This window comes from Trichomycterus rosablanca, chromosome 9, assembly GCF_030014385.1.
Source record: "Trichomycterus rosablanca isolate fTriRos1 chromosome 9, fTriRos1.hap1, whole genome shotgun sequence".
Lineage (NCBI taxonomy): Eukaryota > Metazoa > Chordata > Actinopteri > Siluriformes > Trichomycteridae > Trichomycterus > Trichomycterus rosablanca.
In genome coordinates, this window is record NC_085996.1 from 14167982 (window position 1) to 14183778 (window position 15797).

Genomic DNA, 15797 nt, shown 5'->3' on the forward strand with positions numbered 1-15797 from the left:
AGAATCATCCTGTCTGCAATCAAGTAAAAGTCAAAGTAAATGTAAGGAACACATAAGGAGCATTTTATTTTATTTGCATTTTCCATACTGTCCCAACTTTTTCTGATTTAGGGTTGTTAACGCCCAAGATGTCATTAACATAACATTTTGACTTAAACTGTATGTTTCCTTTTTTAACAGGAAACAAGACAGTGCCAAATGATTGGGAGAAATATCCAAAATTCTATAAATAGAGGCTTAAATGCTGGAGTATTTATTTAAAATGATCCTTCATCTAGACATGCTTTAAAACAATGTGTAAAACAATTAGCATTCAGATGTTGGTTAATGTTTAAAAAATGTCATTACCATGATAAAATAATAATGTAGCTCTCGGGTGGTGCAGCAGTCTAGTGCGCTAGTCTCAGTGGTGCCACCAACCTGACTGGATGCCTGGTAAAGGGAACGCGGGCACCAGATTACTTTTGCATTGTCCTAACCTGGATATCCTTAATTATTTGGTGCACTTTGGCAATCTGTGCAGGTTGAGCAACACTGGCTAAGTAGAGCTGCATCATATATGAACCCTTCAGCCATGTCTTTACACTAACCAGCAGCGGATTCTAGGGGAGCATCAACACATAGGAAGAATCACTCTACTATCTCTGTATTCTTTCACTGCTTGGGTTAGTGCCTTAACCTGTCAGTAGGAATCGATTGCCCATACGGCCTTCCCTTCCTCAGATACGACTAACAAGTTGCCGAGTGGCAACCAAGTTGGTGGGACCATTGAGACCTAAACTTGATACTTATTACTCAGCAGTGACGGACTAGCATAGGGCAGCAGTCCCCAACCTTTTGCACCATGGACTGGTTTCATATAAGATATAATTTCACGGACGGGCGGGGGATTTAAAATAGCATAGCTATAGAATGGAAAATCAGTGTGAATCCTGAGCTTTTTACGCTGCAATGAGACACTGCTCCCACCTAGTGGTGATTGTGGACAATAACACCTGAAGAGTTTTGGAAATTTAATTCCTCTTGTAGCGATCTCTAATTATTTATTCTTTCTGTGTGGCGCAGTAATAAATGACCTGCCCAGTGGTTGGGGATCACTGGCGTAAGAGACTGCTGTGTAACCCAGACGCCTTAAAATAAATAATAAAAAAAAAAAACTTTGATGTGTATTAGACCAGCAGTCCCCAAACTTTTTTGCACCACGGACCGGTTTCATATAGGATATAATTTCACGGACTGGCGGGGGCGGGAGGATTTCATATAATATAACTATAGAATGGAAAATCAGTGTGAATCCTGAGCTTTTTACGCTGCAATGAAACGCTGCTCCCGCCTAGTGGTGATAAGTGGTGAAAAGTTTTGGAAATTGGTAATAAATTGGTATTAAATGACCCACGAACAGGTAGTTGGGGACCACTGTATTAGACCATGCAGAACAATCAAACCCCCCAAAAAACAAACAAAACAATTACACAAAATACAAAATGTGGCATGAAACATACAGACTGGAGAAAAAAATTATATGCTATCAAGTAAAGTAGAATTAATTAAAAAGTGTTTCACTGATTGATTACCTTAAAACTTTATGAATATTAAAAAGGACAAAATGAAAAGTTAAAAGTACAAATGCTTTGTGTGAAGGTGTGTTGATATATATTATAGTACAGCCTGAGGTTGTGTGATAAATGCCGAATTAAAAGTTGATTCATTAATTGTGGTCACTTTGTTGAATAAATGTTTGTCAGCTGGGAAATCCTCATGCATTGTGTTCATTTCCATGCAAATATAAACAAAGATGCTTTGTGTTACTCCACTGCTGTTAATGATGAGGCAAAGTAAATATAATCAAGCACTAACAATGACTGATTATGGTTAATTACTGTAAATAAGCAAGGCTTTATCCTCCTCACCCACACACACACACACACACACACCAGACCACCACTTTGTTAGTTCTATGTTTATACATAAAACAATAGTGAGGTACACTATATAGTGTACCCTGTAACCTGCCGTGTAAAGTGATTGGGGTGGGGGAGCAAGGATTGCAGTACCATGTCTACCTGCTATGCCATTAGGGCTTGAAGAGTTAATGCAAGAGCCTCATTAAGCGTTGATTTGGTACAACCAAGAAAGCTCTTTAAATTCTGCCCTCAGCGCCATCCTCAGTGCCAGCTCTCTGCTGGCTTTTTAAAAATAAAAGTCTATGTTTATACATAAAACCATACTGAGCTAGACTATATAGCCAGAAATATGTTGATACGGTAACAACCAACCTGCCGTGTAGAGCAATTGTGAGTGGTAGGCAGGGATTGCAGTATCATGTCCACCTGCTGTGCCATTAGGGCTGGCAGGCATAATGGAAGAGCCTCATTAAGCGTTAATTTTGTACAACCAAGAAAGCCATCCTCAGTGCCAGCTCTCTGCTGGCTTTTTTTAAAATAAAGGTCTATGTTTATGTATAAAACCATACTTTGGTACACTATATAGCCAAAAATGTGTGGATACTGTAATGGCCCACCTGCAGTGTAGAGCAATTGTTGGTGGGAGGCACGGGTTGCAGTATCATGTCCACCTGCTATGCCACATGCCATTAGGGCTGGCAGGGGTAATGGAAGAGCTTTATTAAGCGTTAATTTGGTACAACCAAGAAAGCTCTTTAAATTTTTCCCTCAGTGCCAGCTCTCAGCTGGCTTATGTATGTATGTATGTATGTATGTATGTATGTATGTATGTATGTATGTATGTATGTATGTATGTATGTATGTATGTATGTATGTATGTATGTATGTATGTATGTACAGTGTATCACAAAAGTGAGTACACCCCTCACATTTCTGCAAATATTTCATTATATCTTTTCATGGGACAACACTATAGACATGAAACTTGGATATAACTTAGAGTAGTCAGTGTACAGCTTGTATAGCAGTGTAGATTTACTGTCTTCTGAAAATAACTCAACACACAGCCATTAATGTCTAAATAGCTGGCAACATAAGTGAGTACACCCCACAGTGAACATGTCCAAATTGTGCCCAAATGTGTCGTTGTCCCTCCCTGGTGTCATGTGTCAAGGTCCCAGGTGTAAATGGGGAGCAGGGCTGTTAAATTTGGTGTTTTGGGTACAATTCTCTCATACTGGCCACTGGATATTCAACATGGCACCTCATGGCAAAGAACTCTCTGAGGATGTGAGAAATAGAATTGTTGCTCTCCACAAAAATGGCCTGGGCTATAAGAAGATTGCTAACACCCTGAAACTGAGCTACAGCATGGTGGCCAAGGTCATACAGCGGTTTTCCAGGACAGGTTCCACTCGGAACAGGCTTCGCCAGGGTCGACCAAAGAAGTTGAGTCCACGTGTTCGGCGTCATATCCAGAGGTTGGCTTTAAAAAATAGACACATGAGTGCTGCCAGCATTGCTGCAGAGGTTGAAGACGTGGGAGGTCAGCCTGTCAGTGCTCAGACCATACGCCGCACACTGCATCAACTCGGTCTGCATGGTCGTCATCCCAGAAGGAAGCTGACGCACAAGAAGCCCGCAAACAGTTTGCTGAAGACAAGCAGTCCAAGAACATGGATTACTGGAATGCCCTGTGGTCTGACGAGACCAAGATAAACTTGTTTGGCTCAGATGGTGTCCAGCATGTGTGGCGGCGCCCTGGTGAGAAGTACCAAGACAACTGTATCTTGCCTACAGTCAAGCATGGTGGTGGTAGCATCATGGTCTTGGGCTGCATGAGTGTTGCTGGCACTGGGGAGCTGCAGTTCATTGAGGGAAACATAATTTCCAACATGTACTGTGACATTCTGAAACAGAGCATGATCCCCTCCCTTCGAAAACTGGGCCTCATGGCAGTTTTCCAACAGGATAACGACCCCAAACACAACCTCCAAGATGACAACTGCCTTGCTGAGGAAGCTGAAGGTAAAGGTGATGGACTAAACCCAATTGAGCACCTGTGGCGCATCCTCAAGTGGAAGGTGGAGGAGTTCAAGGTGTCTAACATCCACCAGCTCCGTGATGTCATCATGGAGGAGTGGAAGAGGATTCCAGTAGCAACCTGTGCAGCTCTGGTGAATTCCATGCCCAGGAGGGTTAAGGCAGTGCTGGATAATAATGGTGGTCACACAAAATATTGACACTTTGGGCACAATTTGGACATGTTCACTGTGGGGTGTACTCACTTATGTTGCCAGCTATTTAGACATTAATGGCTGTGTGTTGAGTTATTTTCAGAAGACAGTAAATCTACACTGCTATACAAGTTGTACACTGACTACTCTAAGTTATATCCAAGTTTTATTTCTATAGTGTTGTCCCATGAAAAGATATAATAAAATATTTGCAGAAATGTGAGGGGTGTACTCACTTTTGTGATACACTGTATGTATGTATGTATGTATGTATGTATGTATGTATGTATGTATGTATGTATTTATTTATTTATTTATTCATTCATTCATTTATTTATTTATTTATTTATTATAAAAGTCTGTTTATATATACACTATATAGCCAGAAGTAGGTTTATACTGTAACGGCCCACCTGCCGTGTAGAGCAATTGTGGGTGGCAGGCAGGGATTGCAGTATTATGTCCACCTGCCATGCCATAAGGGCTGGCAGAGGCCCTAAAAGTCTATGTTTATACATAAAACCATACTGAGCTACACCATATAGCCAAAAATACATGGATACTGTAATGGCCCACCTGCCGTGTAGAACAATTGTGGGTGGGAGGCACGGATTGCAGTATCATGCCATTAGGGCTGGGAAAGGAAATTGAAGAGCCTCATTAAGCGTTAATTTGGTACAACCAAGAAAGTTCTTTAAATTCCGCCCTTAGTGCCAGCTGTCTACTGGCTTATATTTATACATAGACTATATAGCCAGAAGTATGTTGATACTGTAACGTCTCACCTGCGGCGTAGAGCAATTACGAATGAGGGAGCAGGGATTGCAGTATCATGTCCACCTGCTGTGCCATTAGGGCTGCCAGGGGTAATGGAAGAGTCTCATTAAGCGTTAATTTGGTACAATCAAGAAAGCTCTTTAAATTCTTTCCTCAGTGCCAGCTCTCTGCTGGCTTATTTATTATAATACAAGTCTATATTTATACATAGACTATATAGTCAGAAGTATGTTGAAACTGTAATGGCTCACCTGCCATGTAGAACAATTAGGGGTGAGGGAGCAGGGATTGCTCTCTGCTGGCTTTTTTTAAATAAAGGTCTATCTATGTGCATGTATAAAACCATACTGAGCTACACTATATAGCCAGAAGTCCAGAAGTATGTTGATACTGTAACAGCTCACTTGCCGTGTAGAACGATTAGGGGTGGGAATGCACGGATTGCAGTATCATGCCCACCTGCCATGCCATATGCTATTAGGGCATGGCAGGGGTAACAGAAGAGCCTGATTAAGTGTTGATTTGGTACAACCAAGAAAGCTCTCAGTGCCATTGACGCTTGTGCTGATTGACGGCGCCTGCACAGAGACGAGGGGTAGTGAGCATCAGGGTGTCTCTCCTTACACAAGACTGATCTACATATAAATTCACCTCGTGCAGGTGAAAAGATGCAGCCGGTTACTGCACACGTGTCGGAGGGGGTGTGTGTTAGTCACGGCTCTCCTCAACCAGGGTGGAGATCAACATGAGTAATATGAGAGGAAGCGTAATGCAATCGAGTCATTGGATACGACTAGACTGGGAGGAAAATTGGGATAAAAATGCAAATAAAATTGGAATTGGGTTTGTATATGCTTACAACTGTGTGGCACTACTTTGGGGAAGGTCCTTACTTGTTCCAGCAGGACAAGATTTGTTGTGATAGGAACTCCGGTGGCCTGCTTGGATGTGGCCAAAACAATGTAATGATTAGACAAGGTGGTCACATACTTTTGGCCATATAGTGTATCTTTTATAGTGTATCTTTTCTCCCTCATACTTAACAAAGTCAGAAGTACGGCACACAACAAATAATACCCCCTGGCACTGTTTACTATAGTTAGGTAATAAAGAAATATGCTAGCTCTACACTGTTTCTAACTGGACGTAATGAATAAACAAGCTCATGTGGAGTTTCTGCAGTGGCTGGTTTTTATAATGGAGGTTAATGGGTTTAGTGATTAGTATTTCAGCAGGCTGGCAGAATCTCTTGGTTTTGGGAGTCTTGGAGTACAGGATGGGTTTTTTTTGGTCTTACCTCAGGCATGAAAGGGAAGAACTCATGAGGGTTACCATTAAAACCCTGTAAGAAAAATTAGACAGGGCATCTCAAGCTGCTCAGACTTAGAGAAAGAACGAAGAGAAGGGAAGACAGGGGAGATCAGCTGCAGGAAATAAAACAGAAGTAGCAGGAACTACAAGAAACCGCATGAGAACCAGATGATGGATTGGTTAGAGAATATTCTGCTAGCTGTGGTGTGTTTAATAAACGTGTCTAATGGGACAAAGACCTATTAATTAATAAACATCCATTCCTGCATTTCAGGCCTGCAACACATTCCAAAAAAAGTTGGGACAGTAAAGCATTTACCACTTTGTAATGTTGCTATTCCTTTTAATGCTGCCATCACAGAAGTGTAAATGACTTTGCCAAGGGCACTGACACAGCCCCATACCATGACAGACCCTGGCTTTTGGACTTGTTACTGATAACAGTCTGGATGGTCCTTTTCGTCTTTGGTCCGAAGCACACGGTGTCCATTTTTTCCAAAAAAAGACCTGGAATGCTAATTCCTCTGACCACAATATACGTTTCTACTGTGTGATGGTCCATCCTAGATGCCTTCGAGTCCAGAGAAGTCGACACCGCTTCTGGACATGGTTAACATAAGGCTTCTTTTTTGCACAGTAAAGTTTTAAGTGGCATTTGTGCATGTAACTCTGTATTGTAGTGCTTGATAAAGGTTTGCCAAAGTAATCCCTCACCCATGTGGTTATATCAGCTATTGTGGAGTGGCGGTTCTTGATGCAGTGCCGCCTGAGGGATTGAAGATCACGGGCGTTCAGCTTAAGCTTGCACCCTTGGCCTTTACGTACTGAATTTCCTCCTGATTCTTTGAATGGTTTAATGATATTATGCACTGTAGAGGGAGAAATATGCAAATCCCTTCCAGTCTTTCTTTGAGGTTCATTGTTTTTAAACATTTTAATCATTTTCTCCTGCATTTGTTGACAAACTGGAGATCCTCTGATCATCTGACTCAGCCATTCCTGGATACTGCTTTTGTACCAAACCATGATTGCAATCAACTGTTGTTGTAAGGCCTGAAATGCAGGAATGTTGCATTTTCCATACTGTCCCAACTTTTTTGATTTGGGGTTGTACAACTAAAGATACATTGCCCTACATTCATTTTGAGAATGATTCTCCTTTACAGGTGGCTCAGCTGCCCCCAGGGTCCTAGCTCCAGCTTCTCATGACCACACACACACAGAGTGACATCTTTCTGCCGAAGTCTAAGGCTCATACACCCTATAAACTCAATCAACCAATTTATCCTATCAGGGTCACAGTGGTCAGTTTACACTGGAAAACACTAAATGAAAGGCAGGAATACCCTGAACAGGGTGCCAATTCATCACAGGCCTTTGATATTTATTTAAACTACCCACCCACTCATCCATCCATTTATCCATTCATTCAACTACCCACTTACCCACCCACCCATCCATCCATCCATTCATTCAACTACACACTTACCCACACATCCATCCATCCATCCATCCATTCATTCAACTACACACTTATCCACCCACCCACCCATCCATCCATCCATCCATCCATCCATCCATCCATCCACCACCACAGGTCTCCCAACCAAGTCATTTCTAATACCTAGTTGTAACTGCGCTGCTGCTTGCACTAACTTCGTTTTGGCCAAGTAGACCATCAAGTATTCTTCACTTACCACCCACCTATCCATCCATCTATCCATCCATCCATCCATCCATCCATCCATCCATCCATCCACTCTTCCATCCATCCATCCATCCATCCAAACCCACTCTTCCATCCATCCATCCATCCATCCATACCCTGAACAGTGTGCCAATCCATCTCAGGCCTTTGACCACCGCCCCCCCGTTTACCTAGTTGTAACTGCACTGCTGCTTGCACTAACTTCATTTTGGCCAAGTAGACCATCAAGCATTCCCTCTGACAGGTAACCATTCGCCAGCCGCTTCTCATCACCTGCCAGTGTTTGGTTTCCACATACAGCCATATCACATACAGAGAGCAACGCTATGCTTCATGCAACCCACACCCTACTTGCGCAGTAGCGTAGATGCTTTCATAAACCATAAACCAATTTATACATAATTACATCAAGCCGCAAGGATGACTGGCAACAAAGTTTAGCAAACATGCTTTTCAGAACACGAGACTTTTCACATTTCAATGTGCATTTCAACAATACACCTATTATGTAAATTCTAATAACATACAATGAAATACAACCTGACAGTTTAATTCCCCCTCTGACTGTGTAAATGCAGTCTAACTGAATTACAGATGGCACTGCCTTGGTAACTATGGGTGGTGGGATAATGGGCCAAGGCTGTTGACAGTGTGACTGGTGTAGGATGGCAGGGGCACAGACCCGCTGTGCTTTAATAGTTGATTTCACAGCCTGGTAACAATAGGTTTGGGTGATTTTTTAAAGTGTATGTGCGATGACACACTTCCAGTGCTTCCTATTACCAGATTTTCAGTTTCATCTAGACTGTGTCCTACTTACTCCTCAAATCTAAAAGGTGTAAAAACAGACTGGTGTGTGAATGTGTGAGAGTAGAAAAACTGGTTGGATACAGAGCTCATAAATACCACACTTTACAGTCTGACAAGTCTGAGTTCTTTTTTTTTTTTAAGAAACAACACCCATTCACACATTCAATACACGACTATAGAGCTAGAGCTAAGTAGAGCATTTAAAAATAAACTGCAGTCTGTAGAGCTGGTAAATCTTACACCCCCACTTGAACGTTTGATCATGACCAATCCAGTAAGTAGGTTTTCCCCATTATTTCCATTATTTTCTACCTATTAACATAATAAATTTTTATTTCATTCTCATGGTGGATCTGGTTTCCAAAAGTAATGGATGGAAACCGAGGTCCATAAAGCCAAAAGATTTGACAATATCGGTGTCCTGGTACCCCAGCAGACATATCTATCCATCCATCCATCCATCCAACCAACCATCTACCCACCATCTATCCATTCATCCATCTATCTATCTGTCCGTCCATCTGTCCATCTATCTATACATCCAGCCAACTACCCACTCACTCACTGCTGTTCATAGACTTTAGCTCAGCATTCAACACCATCATTCCTCAGCATCTAATTGGAAAGCTGAGCACGCTGGGCCTGAACACCTCTCTCTGGAACTGGATCCTGGATTTCTTGACTGAGAGACCTCAGTCCGTCCGGATCGGTAAGAACACCTCCAGCACCACCACACTGAGCACCCCAAGGCTCCCCAAGGCTGTGTGATCAGTCCACTGCTGTTTACTCTGCTTACGCACGACTGTACAGCAATGCACAGCTCGAATTCCATCGTTAAGTTTGCAGACGACACAACTGTGGTGGGACTCATCAGCAACAACGATGAGTCAGCGTACAGAGAGGAGATACAACATCTAACGGACTGGTGCCAAGTCAACAACCTGTCTCTGAATGTGGATAAAACCAAAGAGATGGTCATTGACTTTAGAAAGACACTAAGGGACCACTCCCCACTGCACATCGACGGCTCATCTGTTGAGATCGTCAAGAGCACCAAGCATCCGGACTAACACAACCAGACTGTGTAACAGTTTTATCCCAAAAGCAATCAGACTCCTTAACTCAGTACTGTAACAATTTCCTCCGGAAATTTTTCTGCTGCCACACAGTTTTTTATTTTACCTGTTTATTCAAATATTGAAAAAGTATTTTTGTATTTTTGCACCTTATTTACTTCTTAGGCACCTTATCTCCATTGCCAATTTTACTGTTTATTCAAATATTGAAAAGTCTTTTTGTATTTTTGCACCTTATTTACTTTTTAGGCTCCATTGCCAATTTTACGCTGCTAATGTACAACATGTCACTACCTCATGAACCATTGTACCATCTATTCACCATCATGTACTAACACTTGTCTTTAGTCCTGTCTTCTAATTACTTGTTTAGATTAGGGATAATTAGGAATATCTTTTGTAGTTATTTATTATAGGATTTTTTGTATTTATTGTTGTACTTACACTGTTTTGTATTTACACTGTTTTGTCTTGCACTTTTTGTACCGTGTTACACCGTGATCCTAGAGGAACGCTGTTTCGTTTCAATATGTACTTGCTGAAATGACAATAAAACCTCTCTGACTCTGACTCTCTGACCCACCCACCCATCTATCTATCTATCTATCTATCTATCTATCTATCTATCTATCTATCTATCTATCTATCTATCTATCTATCTATCTATCTATCCATTCATCTACCCACCTATCCATTCATCCATCTATCTGTCTGTCTGCCTATCTATCTATACATCCATCCAACTACCCACTCACTCGCCAACCAATGCATCCATCCATCCATCTGCCCACCTATCCATTCATTCATCTTTCTATCTGTATGTCTGTCTGTCCGTCCATCCATTCATCCATCCACCTACCCACCTATCCATTTATTTATCTGTCTATCTGCCTATCTATACATCCATCCAACTACCCACTCACTTACCAACCTATGCATCCAATCCATCTATCCATCCATCTACCCACCTATCCATTCATTCATCTATCCATCGTACAAGAGTAGAGTCTGTTATAGGCACAAAGACGGATGCAACTCCATATTGCTTCCCATTAATTAGTTCTAAAGCTGGGTCTATCATGCTCATGGTCTCATGGCCATCTTGGCCATATTTTTAGGTCATAACTAATTTATTTGAAGATGGTAGAAAGTCGAAGTACCTGAAAGAATCCCACATGGACATGAGAAAAAATATACCACACAACTGATATTTGCCCAAAAAGTAGGGCAACTATAGGATCATTTTAATTGAATAGGGCAGTCAGGTGGTGCAGCGGTCTATTACACTATCCCGCTCAGCTGGCTGATAGCACCACTGAGATTCGAATCCGGTCAGCCGAGCATCTACAGTCACAACTGGCTATGTCTGCAGAGGTTTAGCGCCCTGTCCAGGTCATTCCTGCCTTGCGCCTAGTATTTCCCAGTGGAACCGGAACCTCCGCAACCCTGACTATCCTGGTTACTCTCTATGTTCTCCCGGTTTCCATACAGGCTTCCTCTGCCATCATTTCACCTCCCAAAAATCATGAAGAAGGTGGATTGGCTTTCCCAACTGCAATCAGGTGTAAGTGAGTAAATAGATGGGTAAGCATCCCTGTGTCCCTGATGGTTAGTTGCCCTGTCCAGGGTGGTATCCTGCCTTGTGTCCAGTGCTTCTGTGTCTGTGTGTGTGTGTGTGTGTGTGTGTGTGTGTGTGTGTGTGTAAGACATGATGGAGAATAATTTAGAGATGCAGCTTGTCAGCTTTAATATCAGTGAGAATGAGGACTGAAGACTGGGGGGTGGAGTGGGGGGATGGGGATGGTTCCAGCGTGTGTTTTTACCGCTGCACCACCTGAGTGGCCCTTCTGGACACGGTTAACATAAGGTTTCTATTTTGCACGGTAAAGTTTTAAGTGGCATTTGTGCATGTAACTCTGTATTGTAGTGCTTGATAAAGGTTTGCCAAAGTAATCCCTCACCCATGTGGTTATATCAGCTATTGTTGAGTCATCATTATTTAGTTTTTTCACCTCATTACTAGCCCTAAATTGCCCCTGTCCCAACATTTTTTGGAATGTGTTGCAGGTCTGAAATGCAGAAATGGATGTTTATTATGAAATGAAAAGTTGAGTAGATAAAACATGAAATATCTTGGGTTCAAACTGTCTACAATCAAATAAAAGTCAAAGTAAATGTAAGGAACACTGCGTTTTTATTTTATTTGCATTTTCCCTACTGTCCCAATTTTTTTCTGATTTGGGGTTGTAAGACTGAAGTACTGTCAAACATATTTTTAGTGTAGGAGGGTAAAAATTCAAAACTATACATTTTAAAATCAAATCCACAACACAATAATATGTGCAAAAAGTCAGGAGGTGTAAAGTGTATCACTGTCAGTGTATTAGGTGCAGCAGTATTGTTGGGATTTTAAATATGGTTTACACTTACTGGCCTTTTTATTAGGAACACATACCATGTCAGCACTCATTCTAGATGTACAGTTAGAGACAAGTGATGTTTTCTTTTCATACACCATGTGTGTTAATCCTCTTCTAAATCAAAACAATTATTATGGGATTTAAAGCTGGAGACTTAAAAGGCCACTCCAGGATATTCCAGGACTGATTTCTTAACCAAGCTTTGGTTGATTTGAAAGTGTGCTTGAAATAATTGTTTTGCTGGAAAGCCTGATTATGATCAAGGTTTAATTTCACTACAGAAGACATAACATACCCGGTTTGTTGGAAATGCATGTAAGGTCGGTACTACAAGCAGGTAGCACAGGAGTGACGGAGAAGACGATGCTGGTGATTGATTAGTGTGATTCCCTGATGCATAACAGCACAAATCTGCTTTTGATTAGTCCCTGATTAGCCTGCAGTGCTGGAATAGAGGAGGTGTGTTTGTGTGTAATTTAGGCACAAGTCAGCATGAGGGCTTTCAATCTGCCAGAGCTGCGGTGGTCTCTATTGTGCAGGAGGTCTGGCTAAACTAGTTATCACTGTAAAAGCATCCACCCAAACACATCACTGTAAAAGCATTCACCCACAGTGCATCACATACACACTCTGGCCCTGTTTCATTGAGCCCTTCTAGCTATACACCCCAACACCACACATCTTTTCCTCTACTCTACACTTGGTCCCCACTTTGCTGCCCTATACGCAACAAACTGTGATGCACTGTGTATTCTGACATCTTTCTATCAGAACCAGCATTAACTCCTTCAGCAGTTTGAGCTACAGTAGCTCGTCTGTTGGATCGGACCACACGGGCCAGACTTCGCTCCCCACGTGCATCAATGAGCCTTGGCCGCCCATGACCCTGTCGCCGGTTTCCACCGTTCCTTCCTAGGACCACTTTTGATAGATACTGACTACTGGAGACAAGGAACACCCCACAAGAGCTGCAGTTTTGGAGATGCTCTGACCCAGTCGTCTAGCCATCACAATTTGGCCCCTGTCAAACTCGCTCAAAAACTCGCTTGTCCATTTTTCCTTGATATTTGAAATTTAAGATAAAAACACTACTAGGGTAACTGAGTTTGAACGCAGAAGTTCAAACTCGGACGTTGAAACACGGACGAGATTTTTTGTCTTTGAAACCGTTGCTGGATGTTCTAGGTTTACATTCAACCAATAACGTAGACTATGCTGTGTATCGTAGCTCCCATATATTTTATCATTCAATTTATGAGTGTAATTTAATGACCACCAAGAAATGTGGCACTTTTCTTTAAAAATCCCTGAAATCTGTGATTTTTGAAAAACAAGGTCCGTGAAATTAAGCACATATTCCCGTGAATTTAGTAGGGCCCTAATTATAAACCTTATCAAGGTTTTTTTTCACCACAATGAACAAGCGGGCATTCGATCTGGACATGAGCAATGGAAGAAGGTCGACTGATCCGACAAATCATGTGAACAGCAGGGTGTGTGCATAGTTCACTCGTGCAACAAACAGCACCAGGACCAACTGTAGGATGATCCAGTGATGGGGACTCGAGTCTCGTTTCTAATGACTCTTCAAATGATGATTATTATAAATTTTCTTGCTCTCTAATAACGCTCCGGCCGTCTAAACCCGCAACACACGCAATGGGTAAATGTTCCAGCCAGCTTCCGGCGTAGTGATAAAGCATCGCTCCCTACTCCCTACATACTTTAAAGTTCACTTCATTTGAACATTTTCATTACCTTTGGATTGGAATCTCACTTAAAATGGTGAAATACCCTACATAGTGCACATCACAGGAACAACTTGTGTGACTGGAATGCTCCTACAGAATTGGCGCTAATGGTTGAAAGGACGCTTTCTGAATCAATCAGACCTTTTGATTTGAAGTTTTAGTAAGAAATGCTGTTATTTGCATTTATTCAGTTAGCGTCACACAGATGATGTGTTAATGAAACGCTTGATTGGCTTTCTAACAAGTTCGTGTTTTACTTCACAACCGGGAAAAGTTTGGAGGTTTTTAATTATAAGCACATTTACAAAATAACGGATTATATTCCTAATGGGACACACGGTTATAAATTTAATAGCATCTGGAAGAACATAAGCTAAGGTAAGCAGTGGTTATGATTTTTTTGCTGTGTTTTGGATTTTGGCCGCTGTGCCGTGATTTATCGCACGCTTCTGTTTTGCAGTGAAGACAAAATTTATCAGTTTAAGCTTTTAACTGGTAGCTTCTTGTTATGGAAATTACATTTATTTGCACAATGACTAGGAAAGTAAAGGCACTAAGTAAAACGGCTAAATACAGTCGCTAATCTGTTGTTGTTGTTTATCTGAACTTACATATTATTTGTTTATTTCTACACTACATTTCCAATATATGTTTTGTGTAGATTATATTGACTCGTGACTTGACTTGGACTCTAGCCTAAAGACTCGTGCCTTGACTCTGACTCTAGCCTAAAGACTCGTGACATGACTCGGGCTCGTATTTTGTGACTTGTGAACATCTCTGGGATGATCTACCTCATAACGTAGTTTCAATGATTTTTAGGTGACCCAGGCAACACAGTGCATTTTACTCTCTCTATACAAGATGTAACATAAAGCCTCCACAAGGGGGCGTTTGCGTACATGTTTATTGAATTATTATTATTTTTCTGTGCGGCCCTTTTTTTTCGGCTCGCAACCAAAACCCTATTGGAGAAGATACCACAGGTCACAATCAGATGTCCTGTTGAGTCCAGGTCTCGATGGGTCAGAGGGTCAGAGCTTTTTTGACTGCATATTAGGTGGGTGGTTCTGATGTTTTGGCTTATCTGTCTACTTTTGTGTTCATATATATAGGGACAATGACGAAAAACATCATGGGTATAAATTTGAAGTGTATATAAGCACTGAAAGTATATTACATAAGAAGAGCGGAAGTTGCTGTGGACATAACAAGGGACAACAGTGGGAACAAAATATGGATTTAATTTATCAGCAGTGTCCAGTGTATTGTGGCTTTTAGCCTAATTCACTTACATACATGCAGACACACCACACACACACACGCACACACAAAACCTAATTTACAAGCTTTTACTGGTTCTTTGAGTATGACGTTTGAAATCATTAATCTAATTCTTCTGATTAAGGCCACATTTCCTTCTGTATGTGCTCCCTGCTCTCCCTACCTTCTGCTTTCTCTTCTCCTTCCTCTTGTCCTCAGTGTCCTGCAGCATCTTCTCTCTCCACAGGTCAAAGAAGTAGGACGGGTTGGTGTAGAACTTCAGAGAATCCTTCCCATCATCCCTACAGAGTTTAAAAAAGAGAATCAGAATCAGACACAGACACAGAGACAGAGCTTTCTATAGAGGTAGAAGCTAAAATATAGGACAGATTTATTTTCTGCTGTGATGTTTTCTACTAAAAGTGGAAAATGTTAAATGCTATTATTTGTTAGTATTTCTTTTTCACAGAATATTTCAGTGTTTATGTAAAGAACATCCCATGGCAGTCTTGGGATTAGTGGTATACTGTAACAAAGTAA

The 15797-nt window shown here is 41.5% G+C and overlaps 1 protein-coding gene across 3 annotated transcripts in view; it reads right to left on the reverse strand.

Moving 5' to 3' along the window:
* Positions 1–15797, reverse strand: part of wasf1 (WASP family member 1) — a 135205-nt gene that overhangs the window by 18338 nt on the left and 101070 nt on the right. For all 3 annotated transcript variants that reach the window (XM_063001164.1, XM_063001163.1, XM_063001162.1), the window contains one exon: positions 15442–15559. In XM_063001164.1, coding sequence (XP_062857234.1) covers positions 15442–15559 — 118 coding nt within the window. The remainder of the gene's footprint in view (positions 1–15441; positions 15560–15797) is intronic.